Below are 21,288 nucleotides of genomic sequence, written 5' to 3' on the forward strand. Positions count from 1 at the left end.
ATAGCGAGAATGTAAGCCAAATTACCCCCAATTGAACTAACTTCATTAACTTGTGTATGATATCTCGTTGTATCAATCTCATCATAGCATCAACTAATTTTTTCATTTTTCATGATTGCCTAAATTTATGAAAACTACTACTAAATTTGATTTTTTTAATAAAAAATTATTATATAATAGAACAATATCAATATTGCTTTTGACTTTTGAATGTAATTAGCAATATGGAAAAATAACCCATCGCTTGCTTTTCATTTTTTTTCTTTTGGACGTAGTAAGAATCATTCAAATCAGTGGCCAATCAAATTATGAATTTGTGCCCATTTAGGAAATGGTCAAAAGAAAAGAATAGCAATGAAGCCATAAAAGTGTGGGAAAGTGTGCTTCAATTTCATGTGAAAGACGCTTCCCACTAGGGTGGGCAAAATCACCCGAAATCGTCGGGTTTCGACCCGACCCGATCTTTTAGGATTGATTTTTTTTTTTGAAAATCGGGTATCGGATCGAGTAGAGTAAAAAAAATTTCGGGTTCGGATCGAGGTCGGGTTTTGAGCAAACCCGACCCTACCAGACCCGATATATATAAAAAAATTATTTTTTTAATTTTATATTTAATTATATATTTTATATATATTTAATTTTATATTTATATTTAAAATAATATTTTATTAATTTCGGGTCGGATTTAATTTTATACAATGTCGGGTCGGATTCGAGTGTTAAAAATAAAAAAATTATCAAATCGAGTACGAATTCGGATATTACATATTTAAAATCAGATCAAATTCGAGACGAGCAAAAACCCGCCCCAGCCCGACCATTGCCATCACTACTTCCCACCCTTGGAAGTTGTCTCCCGTTGGAATTTAACAAGAGTGGGATGCCACTCATCAACTACATCATTTTTTTAGATTGATACTGACCCTTGAAATGTCAAAATCCAAAACCAAAATAAAAATATCTCAATATTGCCCTTCGCAATTAACCCCGAAAATAATTCACCTCGTGAGCAAAAAGGTCCTTTTCTATATCCATTGTTATCGTCACGTTGTCTCATTTGGTTGAGGCACCCACGTGGCATGCGGCTACAATCACATATGTTTGATTTTTTGTTTTACAACCTTATGTTTGAAAAAGAAAAGAAACTTTGTTTTCAACCTTATGTTTAATAAAAATTTGTTATTATCTATTGCCGCTGTTTTGGCACTGGTTTTCTGATTGCATTTATCAGAGGTAGGAAATGGTCAAGAAAGCCATGGAGATTAGAAGAATTTTAGAGATATTGTTAGATTTGATAATTTATATATTTTTATTGTATAAAATATTAAATATTTATATATTTATATTATATTTTATATAAAAATTATGTGTTATAATTTATATTAATATAAAAATATAAAATATTTTTTTAATTTTATTAAATTTATTTATAAATTTTATTAAAATTTTAAATTATATTATTTTTATAATTTTTATTTATATTCATATCATATTATATTTAAAATTATTAGATATACTCGACACTGAAATCCGGTTCAAAGGACTGCCAGTGCTCTCAAATTCATGCTTTAAAGAGAAATAGATCTCCAATGGATTTTCTTTCTTTTTTTTTTCTTTATTTAAAAAGTCCATTTTCAGGAATCTTGTTACTGGTCAAAATTCTCACTATTTCAGTTGTAGATTGGGGAAAAAAAAAGGGAACATCGGTAACTTCATTCGTTATATCCCACAACCACTTCCTGTAGTGTTAAAAATAATGAGTTTAAGAGATTTATTTAAAATTGTTAAATATTATTTAATGATAAAATAATTTATAAAAAAAGTGTTTAAAAAAAATTTTTTTAATAGATAAATTTAATATTCAAAAAAATTTTTTTTTTTAAATTCTTAATAAACAAATTAATATATTTATAAATAGATAAAATTTATATAAGATTAAATATGAAAAAAAATATATAAGAGATTATAATATTTTATAGGATAAATAACTCATAAAACTATTAAAAATTTACGTTTTATTAGAGATTTATATTTTATAAATGTATATTTATAAATGAGTGTATGTTTATATATTTTTTAGTGTACTAGAAGAAATTAAAAGTGTTCATACAAATATGATGCATATAAGTGAACCAGAAGAGATTAACAGGGTTCACATGGGTATGGAGCATGAGTGCACGTAAATATATGTTTATTTGAATTGAGAATATTTTATAAAACTAGTTGAAAGGATCTATAAATATTAATTATTGAATGAGATTGATTTGATATATGTTTATAATTTTTTATAATTAATAAATCTTATTTTTCATTCGTAAACGTAAGTCAATTAAATTGAATCAAATTAAATTATTATCTTTTATATGTTTAATTAATTATTTAATTTCATTTTCATTGATATAATTGAATTAAAACCTTTTGAACTGTTACGTGAAACATTAAGAAACACAATCTCAAGAAATTAACACGGTCCTTTTTTTTTTTCTATGAAAACATGGTCTTCACCTTTCATCACGCTTTTGCTTCAGTTTTAGTCCAGTTGACATTTTTTTTAGTGTTTTTGGCAATGGATTTAGCACGAAGGCAACCTGCACTAATTGGTGTTTGGACTCTCTTTCTGTCTATTACCGAAAAAGATAATTACGGACCACGTTATCTAGAACTTATCTCTTTCTGTCCTTGGTCCACAATTATCTGGAACCCCGTATGCAGCTAATTTTGAAACTTGACCACATAGCAAACATAAAAAGGCAGCCATCTCTCGGTATTTTCATAGAGATTTTCAATCCAGAGATTACTCACAGCCTTGAAAATTTGGCTCATTTTCAGGCATCTTCTTACTGGTAAAATTCTCGTTGTTTCAGTTGTAGATTGGGAAAAAATTTTCATTGTTGTCTAAGGAAAAATGAGCGTAAATTGCAAAAAGAAGTGGGACATGTAGTAGTTGTAAAGTTAAAAAGCAAACTCATGATAGCATGTTGTTTTTCTTATCTTGGACCAACCTATAATGACGAATACCTTAATAAAACTGAAATTTAACACTCGAAACATCCCAATATGTCGAACTCCAGTAAGTTTAACCGATTGTCAAACATTTTCTTTTACTTATGAATGGCCTGTAATTTAGCTTTTGCATACTCCAAGATGCGTACAAGATCAGTTTCCCCAAGACTTTGAACATGAGTGAAGAACTTCAATCTCACCTGATTAGAAGCAGTATCAACTGTTCACAGGATAAGAGTTTAACAACTAAAAAAAATATTCTAGTGTAAAACAAAAGGAATCTAGTTTTACATACTCAAAGATAAACATATTTGTAAAAATACCTGTTATTGAAATGTTCCCATCAACATCTTCAGCAGACATTGATGCATACCTGTAAAACGGTAAATTATTACATCAATTAACTTAACCATTGTTATAGGTATTAATACTTCAGGTTTGAGGCTCCAACTTCGGCTTCCTTTGTACCAAAACTTTTTATGTATTAACAAAATGTGCAAACTCAACCGTTTCAAAACTAGTGAATCTAACCACGATAAACTACAAGGAATTCAGATTTGTAAGTGATGAACAGTTTAAATTAACAGCGTTTGTCTTCGAGAAGAAATCAAGCTCTTCAAATGTCAAAAGCCATAATTTGGTAGGGACATGAAATTCCACTTTTGGCAGACTTGGTTGGACCCATTACCATTGAAATGACAGATCTTCAAGTCGTAACCGATAATCAAACCAACATAAAATTAAAAAACAAAAGATCAGCAATAAAAAATAGAAAATCATACTCACCTATATCGAACATCCAGTCCCACACTAGACACGCCTTTAGAAACAGCCTGAAAAGTCAATTGGCAAAATCAACGAAAGCATATTAGACTATTACTCATCAGGATATTGATAAAATCAAACTACATGGATACATATAAAAAAGAAAAAGAAAGGACCTAGAATCAAAAATTAAAGTGAAACTACAAGTTTTATCATCGTAAGTATAGCTACAAGCCTAAGGGCATTGCCTGTATTTAAAAAAAGGCATATAAATATGACAGATGATGAGAAAAGTAACAATTAGTAGGTAGAGTCTAAGGACAGTATAAGGACTTAAAAAGCTACGTTAATGGAACTTGAGATGATACGGAAAAATGAAAAACTGAATCAACATAACTTAAAAACAATACTTCACAAGCAGGAAAACTGTCAAAAGTACTGATGATAACAGGGGGATATAAGATTCAAATGGACACTAAAATTACATTATGCATGACATTTACAATTACTGAGAATTAGTCATGCATGGGAGGGGGAGAGATACCTGTAGCTGTAACATTTGTGCCGAATCAACATTAGCAATTGAATCGATTGAAACGCTTAACCGTCCAGATGCATTACCATTAGTCTTATTCAACGACCATGCAGCAATACCAGCAGCTATTGCTTCAGTACCTGACTCACTGGTGCTTAAATGTGCTCCCACCTCAACGATACTACCAACAGCCTCAACTCGAGTGCCACTGTATCAACATGATCGAGTGAAAGAACGAAAAATCAAACTTCCCCACACCATAAATAAATAAATATATACATATATATGTGTATGCATACATATAGCTCGAAGTTATGAAATCAAACAAAAATCAAAGAAAAATGGATTGCTAACCCACATGGGGTTTTCAACGCTCAGAGTAAAATGCCGACATAAGTTTTCGGCGTTGCAACCCGTTGTCGGGTGATTAGCAAGTGGAGGGTGCATCGACATCGACGGAGGAACATTATTACTCTTCCTAATGATGTCATAATTCAATGTTGGTGGTTCTTCAGCTGTTGATACCAGTAGCAAAGTCAAAGAAAAAACAATTACTTTAAGGAGTTTCGACATGTTAACTTTCTTCAGACTTTGGGAAAAGTCCAGGCTGCAAAAAAAAAGTGGAGAATTTCAAGCTAGAATTTTGGGTTTGGAGTTGAAAAGAAAGTAAAAAATCAAAGTTAAAAGAAATCTGGGAAATCGAAATGGAAGAGAAAAAAGACATATGCGTTGTTTACCTTGAAATTCACCAAATCAGTTTCTTCAATTAACGTGATTGGCAATGAGGCAGAGATTAAACAAAACTTGCCCAGTCTGATATTCGCATGGGACTCTTTATCTCCAGCCAAAGCTTTTTCGTATAGGCTGTCTGCTTTGATGGCTTTTTATAGAAAAAAAAATGGTTGATCTTGTCCGAAAGGACAATAAAGATCTAGAAGGATATTTTAATTGAAAAAATGAGGTGGAAAAACCACCATATGGGTGTTCGTTTTCACACACTATATAGATTCTTGAAATCCTATTATAGTTGGCAAGAAACTTGGTTAGTCAGTGGATATGATATTTCTCTCAAGATTTTATTTTTGCTGTGCCTAACTGTTTCAAGCAGAGATCTAAGTAGTGACTTTCTCTCCCTCTTATGTCGTTCTGTATGAGCGCGATAAAATTATTCAATGAAATTTATTTCACATAGGCATAGCACCCAAAAGTCAAAAGCAATTTGTGGCTTCAAGTGCCAAATGTGACTTTGGCAAAGCAACTTTGTTCCAAGGAGACTTCGCTTGCCTTCCCATTTTTATTGATTCATATAATTTAGTAATTTGTTTTTCCCACAATGAAACATGCAGAGCGTACAACAGGCGAAATTGACATCAGCAGCTGGTTTAGTGAGAAAGCTGCATGATCTTGCAAGTGAGTTCAATTATGCTAGCCAAAATTAACCTTGAGATAATTGGTGGATCGAATGCATCTTAGCTGTTCCTTAATTATTATATTCTGACGAGCAAGTATCCAACCTTATTCATGCTGCAGTTCAAAAGAAAGGATTACATACTTACAATATGTGGATAGGGAAGACAGTCTACTCCTACGGAACCTCTCTCCAAAAGAACCCCAACCTGCATTTTACCTTGCATGCAGTTGATTTGTTGGCCATCCTTTTACGGTTTTGATATGTCGTAAAAATTGACAGGTCCACAACCTTTTTAATTGATTCTTTCACACAAACCTTGAAATTAGTCAATTGTATTAACACAGAGACACACATACATATAGGCATAGATATATAAGTGCATATGGCGTGCATGCATGCAAATATACATACATACATAGATACAGACATATTTTGTGTATGTGCATATATATATGTAAATAAATACATATTGATATATACATGCATACTATACTTATGTCTGCATATGTGTGCTTGGTAAAGTCAGATTCTTGATTTCATATGTATACCAAATTGTTTTATGTAAATTTGATGCTAGAATGTTAAATTTCAAACAACTATTAATTGAGGGTTGGAATATTGGCTAAATTTTAGGATTAGAAATAGAACTAGCAATAAGTTTGAAAGAAGATGAATTGTCAGAAATATAAGTGAAGTGTTATCAGTACAATTATGTTAAAATTTCAAATAAATCTTGTAAACTTGATGAACGCTAATGGTTTTAAGAGCAAAGAGTTAGAGAAAGTACGAGAAATTAAATAGCAATGAAAGCACTGCTTACACAAGTCATTTGTGATATCATGGAGTGAGTCTTGCTTAAAATAATCATATGGATATCTTGACAGATAAAAGGAAAAACTGCAAAATGCTGTTATTCTCCTTCTGAGGCTGAGGTTAAAATTACCTTCAACAAAAATTGTTTTTGACAAGTGGCTTGACTGCCTGTTATGAAGTAAACGGTGGAAAGATAGCCAGAAAGTTGGCTTAGCTACCTCCACAGAAGAGGTGAAATTAACTTTATGCTGCACTAATTAGTCATGTTGTCGGAAGTGTGATGTTAATGGGTATAAATAGGTTTTAACGTGATGAATAGTTCAAAAACCTTTAGATGATCTATGTACTTGGAAAACACAAATGTAAATTGATAAACTTTATGAAGAAAGGATGTATAATTGATATATTGAACTGTTAAATGCTTGTTTGATGAACTTCTGTCATTGGAAAGATGTCAGTGTTAAGTCCCACATTGTTTTCATTAATGGAGATTATTTTGTTGATGAGCAGCAAGTTTATCTTTTGTTATGCTTGTCTCTATATTTATTTTTTAGTTTGTGTACATGCCATATTTAATAGTAAATGTCTATGCTAGAAACAAGTACGTTGCCAGAATTTAATGTTTTCGGTATAAGATGGGAAGAAACCAGATTAGTTAGTTTGAAGCATGGCAATGAAAGTGGCAAAAATAGAGGAACAATTGGGCCCAAATTGAAGTTAAAATATGGAGGCACTGCCAAGCAAACTGACAGAAGACTATCTTTGCTTTCGAAGTGAGATTATTTATGGAAATCATATACTAGGAACCAACGTCAATGTTAGGGACTTCAGTCGAGTTCAGTTCACATCAAACAGCTTCCTAATAATCCTTAAAAATTCATCTTTCCAACCTCAAAGTTGGACTTTAAAAACAAGAATCTATCCTTAATGCTGAAATGTTGGTTTTAGAAATCCTTTAAATATATATCTAAATACTTCTTAAGATACGGTTACTCGCTTTTCAAAATCTGCATATGTACATTCTTCTGTCTTTTACCTTCAATCCAAATTCCTATTCTTCGTAGTAGATTAAGGCAAGTGGAACCATAAATGCAAATGGTAAGGGCAGACTGCTGGTTAATATCTTATGATCTGGGCCAGCCGACCTGGTGGTATCGTTCAGGTTTGAATTATAATTATATGTATTATTTGCCTATGTCTAACAACGTAGTCCTTGTTATTAAGCATCTGTGTAAAACAGAGACAAACTATTAGAAACCAATCAGTGATTGAAAAATAATTGTGTCGATATATTCCCGCAGAAATTAATATGCAGCACGAGGTGGACCAGAATTTTTCTTTACTAATAATATGCGGATGTGTTTGATTGTTTTATATTTTCAATAAATTTCATTGTCTTCACGTTATATACTCCCTACTATTATGAATCATACTCCAGGGTCGCCAACGAATGATACCCATGATAAAAACTCCTTTGGAAGATCAACCCCAACCCCATCCCCTGCTATATAACTTTCTAAATGGGGTTGATGCCTATAGGAACTCAAGATTTAAGCTTATAACACACATTTCTAAGGTGAGCGACGCTTTAATATAAAGCATAAAAACTTTCTTTGCTGCAGGTTTCCTACATATCATGCTGTTTACTCTCCTTTTCTTTTCTTTTTTTCTGTTTATATGTTTTGTCCGATAATTTGCCTATTAAGAGATCATGAATTGTCAATCAAAGCGTCGGAAAGAAATGATAAATTTCATTTCTTTTTGTGCATTTGCCTACCAATTAATTTTGCTATCAAGATGTAAAAATGACGAAGAATTTTACAATTTTTTTTTTCGATTTATTTTCTTTTCACGAATACCATAGAAATCAAACTATCATACTTCGATCCAAAGATCATAAGAGCCCCAGCTTTTCAATTACAAGTTTCAAGTTGAAATCTCAAGAAAAGCATAGACAATGTCATATTCCATTATATAACTCAAGTAGAACGGATTTTCACGAGTACCAAAAAAATTTTCTTTTCTCCCAGTAAATTCACTTAAAATACAGAGGCTTATGGTGCTAATGTTTTCGAAGCACATTTTGCCTGTGTCAAGCTTTTTTTAAAGAAAATGATTAATGGTTTATAGAAATTTAAAGGCAACAAATCTGATCTGAATTTGATCAAATTAGACTGATTAAAAAAATTAATTATTTTAATTTAAAACAATTTGAATTCAAATTAATCCAAATTTAAAATGACCAAAACCCAATATTATTTGAATTTTCTTCAACCTTAAGCCACTGAACTCAATCCTTCAAATCTATGGTTTTCTTAATATTTCATCAGGAAAAAGAAAACGTTTTTATATTTATAATTATATTTATATATAAAAAAAAACGTTGTGGATTATTTCTTTGCTTTCAAACCCTAATGAAAGATAAGAAATTATTGCAAATATAGTGGCAAAATAATAGAGTTCAATGTCCTAAAAAATGAAACGGAGTCCTTATATTGGGAAAAAAAAACATTTTTCTAATTAATTTCGTCGTGCACTACTATTGTTGGCACATCATGATGTTTAATATCTAGTTCAATGATAATCATAACAATAATCATGAAGCTAGAAGACTTTGTCCTAAAGAAGAAAGATAATTCTCCCCCTTTTTCAAGGATATAAAAAACAAAAAAAAAAAAAAAATTGGGGGAGATATTTTTTTAACCTTTAACTTTAATTGCCTTTTTTTCTATTTTACATCTTTTTTTTTTTTTTATGGCCTTTGTTTCATTTTTTGTTATTGAAAATTTTGAACAAGGAGAAAGAAAATAATTGGAACTTGTTTTAGAAAAAAAATGGATCCAATGAGAAAAACAAAGCCCACAGTCCAATGGGCGAATGTGCCAATCCTTGCTAAAGTCCATTTTAAGACTATTTGAAGTTTCCTCTAATCTTTAATTACTCTGATGATTTATTACTATCAATGTTTATTTGGATGAATGATAAAATTAATATTAGTGAGATTAAAATAGTAATAGAGGTGAGATTGAATATTATAATATTTATTTGGATTAAATTTAATGGTGGGATATATGTCTACATACAAATGTGTAAATTTTTATGAGAGAAAATTATTATTAAGGATATTAAATTAAAACTTATATATACTAAATTTTATAATATATTTGATAGTTATAAATTTAACAAATAATTGAAAATTAAAATAATTATTATTATATCAAATATTATTTTTTTAAAAATAATAATAATAAATTTATACATATTAAATTTAACAAAATAATATTTCTCATTTAATTATTTAGGTCTCATTTTTATTTTATATAAATTAATTATGTATTTATTTTATTTTTATGTAATTCTTTTATTTAATAAATAAATTGACTATATATTTTATTATTATTTATATTTTCTTTATATGATTATTTTTATTTCAAGATAATAATTATTTTTAAAAAAAATATTAATATATTTATACATCTTAAAATAAAAACAACTAATATTTATTTACTTTATAATTTATATAGATATCAATTTTATTTTTTATTCACTAATAATTTAGTTGATTATAAAATTTATTATTTATTTATTTATTTAATATTTCTTCATGAAATAATTATATAAATAAAATGATATTTTGTAAAAAGGTAAAATGAACAAATTACTATTCAAAAATTAATTTAAAAGTAAATTAATAAATTATTCTCATATTTTTTTTACTTTTATTTAACATTTAACATATTCAAAATTTATTCAAAATAATATTAGTATTAGAAGTGTTCATGGGCTTGATCAAGTTCATGTTTGATATTAATAATTTATATGCTTGTCAAGTCCAGCCCAACCTAAAATTTCAAATCTCCAAATTTTTTCAAGTTCGGTCTAAATCAAAATAATAAATCTCAAGTTCACTCATTAAACTTAATTTATATAATAAAAAATTAAAAAATGTGTGATCAAATTAAGTTTAATGTGAATATATTTAATTCACGTATACATAAAAATAAAAAATTTATATATATGTTAATTTGAGCATTGCCGGGTTGAGGTTTTAAATATTTTATTCAAGATTCACCTGAAATTTAAATGGACTTAAAAATTATATCCAAACTCATTTAACGAATTTTAATTTTTTATTTAAACTCTTTTAAAATTTGAACAAACCTTTAAACTTGAGTGAGTAGCCAACCTTAAACAGATTTAATTGGTACTTCTATTTTATATTAGAACAATATTTAAAATTTTTAAGTTGATATATCATAATTTATATAATATATAAAAATAAATCTAATTATTTATATATTTAATATATTTATATATAATAAATATGTATTTTTATTAGCTAAAAAGTATGTGTTTTTATTTACAATATGCCAAAACTACGTAATTTTAACTATTCCTATATAAGCCTACCCTAAAAACCCTATCTTCATTTTTTCCTTTTCTTTTTCATCTTTTTCTTCCCTTAATTGCACTCACGTCACTCCTTTTTTTTAGTCTTAGATTTTGCTTTTCATCAGCCTTACTTGAAAAATAAAATAAAAAATAAAATAAAGAATTCTCTTTATTTTCCATTGGTGTTCTTTCCTTGTTTTTATCATTTATTTTCTTTCAATTCCACCTCTGCTCTGTCTCTAAAACTTTGTCTTTGCATATTTTGTTGTATGTTGTTCTTATCATTAGGTGACATTTTCATCCTTTTTCTCTCTTCTTCTTACTAATTTTTGTTTATGGTAATTCTTTTTTTTTTTTTTTGGAATTTTTTGTTGTTGATTGTAATATGCTTATTGCTTGTTGAAGGATAGAAACGGTACCAAGTAGCAATAAGGCTTATTGGACCCTTAAAGGTCAGGTCAAACAAATGAGGCATGGCATAATGGAAATGTTTTTGCCATACCACACCCATGATATCGAAATGGGTCATCACAACACGATTAAGCAAAAATTTCTTCAAATGCATTGAAATAGAGATTTAATGAATTTCAAATAAGGCCTTGAATATTATTTAATCCTAAAATTGAATCCTATGTCACAATAATGAGTTGTCAATTCAGTACAAATCCTTAATAAGAATTTTTTTTTTTAATTTTTCAAACAAGACATTATTTAGGAAAATTATACTAACTTTTATTTTTAAAAAAATTATATAATCTTGGTTTTGACTTTCTGAGTGTACCTAACCTGAATTAGCATGGAAAGAAAATTAACCCATCTCTTTTTTTATGTGTGTATATAATAAGAAGCATACAAATGAGGGCCCTATCAATTATGAATTTTTGGCCATTTAATTTGGCTAGGAAATGGCCAAAAGAAAAGAATAATAATAAAGCCATAAATCATAAATGTGTGGGGTGTGAAAGGCACATTGTTTCCTACCCTTGGAAGTTGTCTTTCTTTGGCCTTTAAGTAAGAGTGGGATGCCACTCTCCTAAACTACACCATTTTTATAGATTGATACAACCTTTGAAATGTCAAAATCCAAAAACCAAAATGAAAATTTCCCCACATTGCCCTCTCAAATCAACCACAAAATAATTCACCTTGTTGGCAAAAAAGCCTTTTCAATTTTTTTGTAATAAAAATTTGTTACTATCTATTGTTGCTGCTTTGGCACAAGGATTGGTTTTCTGATTGCATTCATCAGGCGTGGGAAATGGTGAAGAAAGCCATAGAGATCATAAAAATTTTAGATGTATTGAATAAATATAATTAAGTTACGGGTTTCTGTTATTATTATTAGAGATGATAGTTTAATTCGAATTTAACGGATTTTAATTCAATTCAATTTTATAAGATTTTTTTTTTTTTTAAATTAGATTTCAAGTTAAGTCAAAGTTGAGTTTTTGGCAAATCTACCCCTATCCAACCCGATTTTATATAAATTTTTTAATTATTTATTAAATTTTATTTTTTTATATTTTTATTTAAAATAATATTTTATATTAAAATTAATATTTTATTAATTTTAAATCAGATCGAATAGGATATAGTTTTATATAATATCAAATTGAATTTGGATTCGAATATTTAAAAAATAAAAAAAAAATCAGATTGGATCAAATTTAAGTATTAAAGTATAAAATCATATTAGATTTATGATATATAAAAATTTACCTCAACTCAATCCATTGCCATCCTACTTATTACATTCTTTTATTTATGAACGGCCTGTAATTTAGCTTTAGCATACTCCAAAATGTATAAAGATCGATTTCCCTAGTACTTTCAACGTGAATGAAGAACTTCAATCCATTCTGGTTAGAAGCAGTAACAACTATTCACAGGATAAGAATTTAACTATTAAAAAAGATGTTTTGAAAAAACATTTTAATATAAAACAAAAAGGGGGAAAAAACCTCAATAGTTCATTTATAGTGATAATGTTAGCCAAATTACCGCAATTGAACTAACTCCATTAGGGAGGTCATAATCTATACTCAGTATATGATAGATATCTCATTGTATCAATCTCATCATAGCATCAACTTTTTTTTTTTTTCATATTACATGATTGCCTAAATTTATGAAAACTAATACTAACTTTAATTTTTTTTAATAAAAAATTTATTATAATATAACCCATATCAATATTGGTTTTGATTTTTAAATTTACCTAACATGAATTAGCAATATGGAAAAATAACCCATCTCTTGGTTTTTTTTCCTTTTTTTTTTTTTTATGTAGTAAGAAACATTCAAATTAGTGGCCAATCAAATTCTGAACGTTTGGCCATTTAAATTGGTTGGCTAGGAAATTACCAAAAGAAAGAATAATAATAAAGCCATAAATGTGTGGGGAAGCATGCTTCAATTTCATGTGAAAGACACTGTTTCGTACCCTTGGAAGTTGTCTCCCATTGGCCTTTAAAAAGGGTGGGGTGCACTATCTTAAACTACACTATTTTTTTAAATTGAGACTGACCTTTGAAATCTCAAAATCCAAAAATCAAATTGAGAATATTCCAACGTTTGCCCCCCAAGTCAACCTCTCATGGGCAAAAGAGTCCTTTCTTAATCAAGTGTCATCTCCACGTTGTGTCATTTGATTGAGGCACCCACGTGGCATGTGGCTACAACCAAATATGTTGTTTTATTTTTTATTTTTTATTTTTCAACCTTATGGTTAAAAAAAAAAAAAGGAAACTTTGTTTTATTTTTAGTCAATGTAACATTTTTTAGATAAAATTTTCACATGTTCTTGGCGAATGTAACGGTGTTTGTAATATGATTTTCCACGTCATCATCCTGAATACAACAGTTACATGCACAAATAAAATACGTACGTCCACATGGCACCATCACATGCTGCTGTCTCTTTCTCTCTACGTGACAGCATGTCACAAGATCTACAAATTATTGCCAATTTGAAAGAATGTAATTTTTTATTTTAAAAAATTCTAACCTTATTATTTAAATAAAAATTATTTACCCATCACTTTGACTCGAGCGCTCGACTGCTTTGGAAGTGTATTAAGTTAGTTACAAATAATAATCACAATACATACACACATAGAATTGCCCTTTAATTTATATTTTTTAATGATCATGAAATGAAATCTCTTGTGCTTAATTTTTTATGCACAAAAAATTTACGAGTTATTTAGTTCGAAAAAATTCATAAAATTATTTTCGAAATCTTGATGGTGAGTATTTGATTCTCATATTTGGTTTAAGATAATTTGATTATGAAAAAAGTGACAAATTTTTAATAATACTCAAAGTTTTGGAATTAAAAACTCACATCTTTCTATGATATTTTAGGATTTCGAGAGAGAAAATTGCATTATTTTCAAATTTAACCTAAATAAAAAATTATAAAATAATCGTTACTTTTTTTAAAAGTATGTCTGAAAGTGATTCAATTTAATTGTATATTTTTTCTACTAAAATTTTTTTTTATTACAATTAATGATGTTTGACGTTAAAAAACACATTAAATGGTCATCAAATATGACTTTTTTTTTATTTGCAATCATCATTTAAGGCCTTTTTGTTGAAGAAACACCATAAATGATGATCATTTAAGGCATTTTTTCTTCATAAACGCCTTAATGATCATCAAATATGGCATTTTCTTCTTTAAATGCCCCAAATAATCCTTGCCTTAATTATGTAAGGCATTTTCTCAATTAAAATGCCATAATTGATAATTTAAAATAAATCTTTTTATTTGTATTAATTAGAGTGTTATGATATAATCGTTTTCAGACATGCCTATAAACAAACAATTAAGGCATTTGTATAAAAAAATACCTTAAATAATTACCATTTAAGGTGTTTCTTCTTACAATCGCTTTAATTACCTCATATTAAATTTTTTTTTCCTTCTCAATAACCGTATTTTGACAATATAAACGTTCTAACATCTAATCGTGAAGCAAAAGAACCTATAATTTATATATCAAATATAGCATTTGTATATATGGAACGTATTATTCGATGTCTTCATCATATTTCAATAACTAATACATTTTTTATTTATATTTCAACAGATCTCAGCTTATAGTATTTACTTTTCTCTTTGAAAAATATCAGCTTCCTTATTCGTCATTTAATTGTTAAGTTTATGGTGTGTATACTTTCTGATTGATAGTGTATAATTGATGTTTCCTTCCAATGAACTTATTTTTCACTTTTTTAGATGTCGTTTAAATCTAAAGTTAAGTTTTTTATATAAATGCCTTGTTTTATGGTTAATTTGTTTTAGCTCATTTCAATCTTCCAATGTTTTATTTGTGATTTATATTTTATTTGATGATGTTTGATAGATTCCATCTACCATATGTCAAGATTTACTTTCCATTATATTTTCAACTTTAATGATATTTTGTCTTATAAACAGTTATGGCTAGTTTATCACTAAGAAGAAAGATGCAATGGTTTATATTACCTATGAAGCATTTGAACCAGATGAAGATTTTGTTGCATGTATTATGTTTTGTTGCTGCAACATTATTAAATATTAATATAAAAAAATGATATAAATTATCTTATAGTGGAACATCTTATGATAGGCTATATATTAGGAAGTTAAACTTAAACGCAATGCTCTTTGACAGCAATATACAGTATCTAGATAATACTATAATGAATAGAAAAACTTTTACAAAATTATATCATTTGCTTAAAACAGAATATGGGTTATAGTCATGTAGACATATGTCAATAGAAGAACCAGTAACTAGCTTTATCCACATAATTGCTTATCATATAAAAAATAAGGTTATGAAGTGTCAAATGGCCAAATTTGGAGAGACGATTAGTGGATAATTACATTTTATATTGTATTTCGTTTTAAGATTGTATAAGCTGTTGTTTAAAAAATCCAAACCCATATTGAAAAATTCAATAGATAATATATGAAAATGGTTTAAAAGTTGTTTGGGCGCCTTAGAAAGGACATACATCAAAGTCAACATAGACACAGTTGACAGACCTAGATACAGGACTAGAAAAAATGAAATTGTTATCAATGTCTTTGGTGTTTGCACCCCAGATATGTAATTCATATATGTTATACCAAGATAGAAAGGTTCTATAGCAGATGGTAGAGTGTTAAGGGATGTCATTACATGCAAGAATGGATTAAGGATCCAATAAGGTATTATTTTTATTATGTTCATGTAATATTAATGTTGAAACACCTTACTTTCATATTAGTAATGTTGTTGAGCGTTCTAACAGGTAATTATTATTTATGTGATGTTGGATACACAAATGAGAAAGAATTTTTGGTACCTTATAGAGGTCAATGATGCTACCTTAGTAACTGAAGGGCAGGACTCTAATCGATGACCCCACAAGAATACTTCAATATGAAATACTCTCAAGCAAAAAATTATGTCAACAAATGTTTTGGTATATTGAAAGCTAGATGAACAATTTTAAGGAGAAGTTATTTTAATCAATTACGATATAGTGTAAAATCATTTCTGCTTGTTGCCTTCTCTAGAATTTTATTAGGTCTAAGATGATTTTTGACCCTATTGAAGGGGATGTTGCTGAAGGAAGTATTTTCTAACTAGATGAATTTGAACATCTAAATTTGATTATGCATATTGAGCCATCTGATTATTGAACTCAGTTTAAAAATAATCTGGCTAATGAGATGTTCACTTATTGTTTGCAATCTCGGGGATAATAATATTATAGATTTGTTTTATATTTTATTATTTGTTTACCCAATGATTTTTATTGTATGTACCATATGGTTAAGTATAAAATTTGCTTTCTATCAATGTTGAATATATGTTTACAATATATTTAAGGCATTGTTGATTGTCCAATGAATATTACAATTTAGAGTACACAATTTTTTTGCTTTGTTTTCATGTGTATTCATTTATTTCATTCCCTTGATTATTTTTTCATTTATTATATTGATATTGTTTCATAATGTGTAACCATGTGATTAGAAATTGAACATGTCTTCATCGCATTTCAATCAGTTGCAATCCATTTGAGGCGTCTCCAAAAGAAGATTGAATAGTTCAGGTATTGGTAAACATTCATGGACTCGAAAAGAGGATTCCCATCTAGTTCAATGCCTATATTTTTTGGCTGAAGATCCTAGATGGATAGCAAATAATAGGACATTTCGCGTCGAATATCTAGGTTATATTGAATGAATGCTGGAGCAAATCATCCCAACTTCATAACTTAAAGACATCACCTACATCGAATCTAGGGTTAAGCTGCTTAAGAGATAATATCATGCAATTTATGATATAAAAAATTCTAGTGGATTTGGGTGGAATGATCAAGAAAAATGTATCACAGCTGATAAAAAAGTATTTGGTAAGTGGATTTAAGTAAGTTTTTTAAGATTATATTATGGCTTATCTATGTTTTTTACTTTTTTTTTCTATAGGTTTTATTTTATTTGTATTTGCTTTAACTTATGCCAGTCACGCCCACATGCTAAAAGGTTAAAAAATAAATTCTTTTCATTTTTTGATGATTTTAAAGTAATATTCAAATTTGATAGAGCAATCAGTCAATGAGCCAAACAACAACCAATGCGATTGAATCATTGAATGTTAATGACAATACTTATTTCTTTCATGAGTTTGATATCAATGCCGAAGGAAACGTGGAAAGAGGAGATGATGATGATGAAATTGGTTCTATTGTTCCGAGCAACGTTAGGACGACTTTGTTAGGCAAAAAGCATTATAGGAATGAGGATGGACCAATAGTTGAGTTGGTGTATCAGATTAACAATATTGGCGTTTCATATGATAGGCTATAAGGCATTTTAGCTTACTTCCAAATAAAAGTCGAGAATACAGATAAAAAAGTCACTTTTTAATGAAATAATGTGACTTGACAAATTCATGCCTGATGAAATACTTAATGTTAGTGAGTATATGTTGAAAGAAAATCACAAAGTTGAGTTTTTCTTTATGATGTCGATTGTATTTAGAAGTAATTACATTAGAAAACGGTTAAATGAATGTAACACATATCGGTCATTGTTCGACTTTCTTCATTTTGGACACATGTAGACCACACTACATTTTGTATACAGATTCATTGTATAATTTTATAAACCTATTTATTTAACTAAGGCAGGAAATAGAAGATTGTAAATATATAAATTATGTGGCATGTTAAACATGAGTTTATTTATAACGGATATTGTACTTGTATGAATCAAATTTATAGTTGTGATACAACAAATTTCATTTTTGTATTTAAATTACAAACATCATTTTACTTCAATATTACACCATAATTTGAATTTATAACTAATAACGTTGGTGTTTAAAAATATATTTCACAGATTGGTGCTTATTATTATATGTGTTTTCATATAATGCAAGTGATATAAAACAAATATATACCAATAATGATGAACTAATACCCCAATCAAAAATTAAAAAATATCCAACTAAAATGCCTTTACAAAAAAACTTAAACAAATTTAATGTATATATTTACAGCGAATCAATATTCTCTAACCTCAAGGTGTAAAAAATGATAATACATAATTAGACCACTCTTTGCGGACTTCATCAAGTTCATCTTTCGTGAAGCTTCCTTTACTCTCCCATTATAAACAAAAAACCAAAAGTCAATGTTATTAAATGAGCATAATGTTTAGCTATTTTTATTGAAAGATATTACTATTGTATGAAATTAATACTATCCTTAAATGGTGTACTCATAAAATTATATAAAATTATCTCCCTCATAAAATGAATAACATAATATTCACATTTGGTAACTCCAAGTTGACGAGGTACCTGAAAAATAACATTTGGTTTAGGAAACATATATTTAAACAAACTCAACATAAAAAAATTTATTTCACATTTACCGATAATAACACCAATTTATCTTTGTTTTTTTATCAACTACATTCATTCCCCTAAATTGAATAGAAAAATAATAGTAAATGCAAAAGAAAAAAGTAATTATGAAGAAACACAATATAATCTAATTATCTCTTATTAATACCTCTTTATTAAATTATTAATATCAGGTTTAGGCATCACTGTTGGTTGAGTGGAGTTAAATAAGTATGGCATCCAGGAAATAGTATCAATTACAATACTGTTAATGACACCTGCAAAATAAGAGACATGTTATACAAATATTAAGCATCATATTAGATGTAAAGGTTGGAATTTTAGTTGGTCGAATATAACTTACATAACATTATAAGGTACCAAAAAATAATTGGCCCGTTTTTACTTGTATTGATCCACATGACAACCAGGAATAAGAACAATGCCACTTTCCTAACTAATCACATTTGGGTCAATAAATCTGAATCTATGGGTCATCTGTCTCCCATTGATCTCTCTATATAGGAAGCTGTACGATAACAATCAATAATATCAGTTAGTAATACACCTTAATATAAATAATATATATTGACTTTGGATATTTAAACTAATTGATAAGCTAACCTTATATAGGTAATAATATCATAAAATGATATTTCATCCAAGGTACAAAATGCCTCAATCTCAGGCTTCTTTATGTAAGAAATGAATGGATGATCAAATAACCCATCATCGGATGCAATGGCAATGACGTTTCCTCCAGATAAATATCAAGTGCATAATTAGATAACACATTAATGGCAGCCTCAGCAAAGGTCATCCTCTGAGTCTCAACATCCTGTTACAATATATAATAGAATAAAAGTATTAAAATCGAATCAATAAATATAAAATATAAATAAATAATAAGTGAATAAACAAACTGAAAATAATGATTATTACCAAAATTTAGGTTTGCTACAAAATTTGATTCGTGAAAGCTTGTCTCTACTAGATGTCAATAACTGATTGCCTTCTAGGCATGTTAAGCTACATTGCTGCCAACATTACCTTCAAAATTGTGAGTTGTTACTATTAATCATTCAAGCGTTGCTCTTGCTCATCAAGTCTTTGCTAGTGTTGCTGAATGATTGCTTCATATTCAACATTTTTCATTGGAAGGATTTAGGTTGATTACTGAAAAACTTTGATAGTAACACAAATTTACCAACCCCACGAACTCAACCATGTCTTTTTTTCGATCCTAATGCTAAAGACAATGAATCTTTACCATAACCAATTAGCAGTGCACCAAATTCAAATTTAATAGCAAATTCATTGTAAAACACAATAAGATGACGCGTAACACAATCGAGTTATATAATATATAGTTATCCATACAAACACAAAACCAATCATACGAGATAAATTAATCAGTTATAAATATAATCTTTTTAGCCATTTCTTCATTTACAAACGATCCATCCTTTTGCATATGTCCTTGTTTTCACACATCTCATCTAGTAACTTTAGCTCTAGAGCTAGATAATTCTTGATAAATTAAGATGATATAAGAATCAGAATCTATTAAATAAATGTTCATAAATATTCATATATAAGTATAAAATAAGCGTGTGAATACTTACAAGATCATGCTTGATATTTGCATAACCCTTTTCTGGATGTCTGATGGTGACGTACTTGTTTGACCTAAATGGTTTTTTGTTGTTCTTTGATTTTTTGAAAAAAAAAAGAAATAAGATAAATCACATATTAAAATATCCAATATATTACATAAAATATTATAAACACTTAACAAAATGGGTATGCATATTGAAAATTCTTCTGATAGACGATCTCGAACAAAACACATCCACTTTTGATAACTAATAACATTTGCATATGACGATAAAGGATCAGCCAACAATCTACTATTATCAATGAATGGTAAAATATATTGGGTTATCAATCTGCTTTTAAACTTTTTGAATACTTTCTCAAGTTTTTATACATTTAGGACGTCAAACCGTTCCTAATAAATTTAAAACAATTAGTATGGACTCATTATTTCATTTGAATTTCCAACCATAAACAAATTTTTAGATATTGTTGAGTAAACATATTACAATCGATTCCCGTATACGATCCATTTGATCAACAGGAACTCATCGCCAATTATGATACATAATAAAAATACTACTACAAACGACCACTCCAATGTGACTAACCAACTTGGCAGCTTCATCTGACACAGGCTGCCCACTTTGATTGAAGTTGATGTGAATTTTTATATCGCTTGCTTTAATTTGTTTACCGTGTCCCCTTGCTTTTTTTTTTCACTACGGGTGTGTCATCTTCATGTTCAATAGTAGAAGACATATGTTCTTTAAATTTCATAATGCATGCGATTTTAATCATAATTATATGAAATACACCAAACTGTCTCCTTAAATATCCAATATAGTTATTAGACCAATATACATAAAACATCC

At 28.5% G+C, this 21,288-nt stretch overlaps 1 protein-coding gene across 1 annotated transcript; it reads right to left on the bottom strand.

Annotated features, from left to right (window-relative positions):
• Nucleotides 1-2,849: 2,849 nt before the first annotated feature.
• LOC149515104 (uncharacterized) lies at nt 2,850-5,180 on the bottom strand. The gene is made up of 6 exons (XM_089742983.1): nt 5,041-5,180; nt 4,662-4,910; nt 4,313-4,511; nt 3,790-3,836; nt 3,327-3,376; nt 2,850-3,223 (listed from the first exon to the last, which is right to left on the bottom strand). The coding sequence occupies exons 2-6, from the start codon at nt 4,874-4,876 to the stop codon at nt 3,102-3,104; spliced, it is 633 nt and encodes a 210-aa protein (XP_089599109.1). The 5' UTR covers nt 4,877-4,910; nt 5,041-5,180; the 3' UTR covers nt 2,850-3,101.
• Nucleotides 5,181-21,288: the final 16,108 nt, after the last annotated feature.

This window comes from Durio zibethinus, chromosome 14, assembly GCF_047325235.1.
Source record: "Durio zibethinus cultivar Kanyao isolate XHJ-2024 chromosome 14, ASM4732523v1, whole genome shotgun sequence".
NCBI lineage: Eukaryota > Viridiplantae > Streptophyta > Magnoliopsida > Malvales > Malvaceae > Durio > Durio zibethinus.

Excerpts from the sequence above, each read along its gene's own strand:
- LOC149515104 (XM_089742983.1), bottom strand. The coding sequence starts at position 4,876 with ATGTCGAAACTCCTTAAAGTAATTGTTTTTTCTTTGACTTTGCTACTG. Across the intron at positions 3,377-3,789 it reads GGACTGGATGTTCGATATAG|GTATGCATCAATGTCTGCTG; the intron begins GTGAGTATGATT and ends ACCGTTTTACAG. Across the intron at positions 3,224-3,326 it reads TGGGAACATTTCAATAACAG|TTGATACTGCTTCTAATCAG; the intron begins GTATTTTTACAA and ends TCCTGTGAACAG.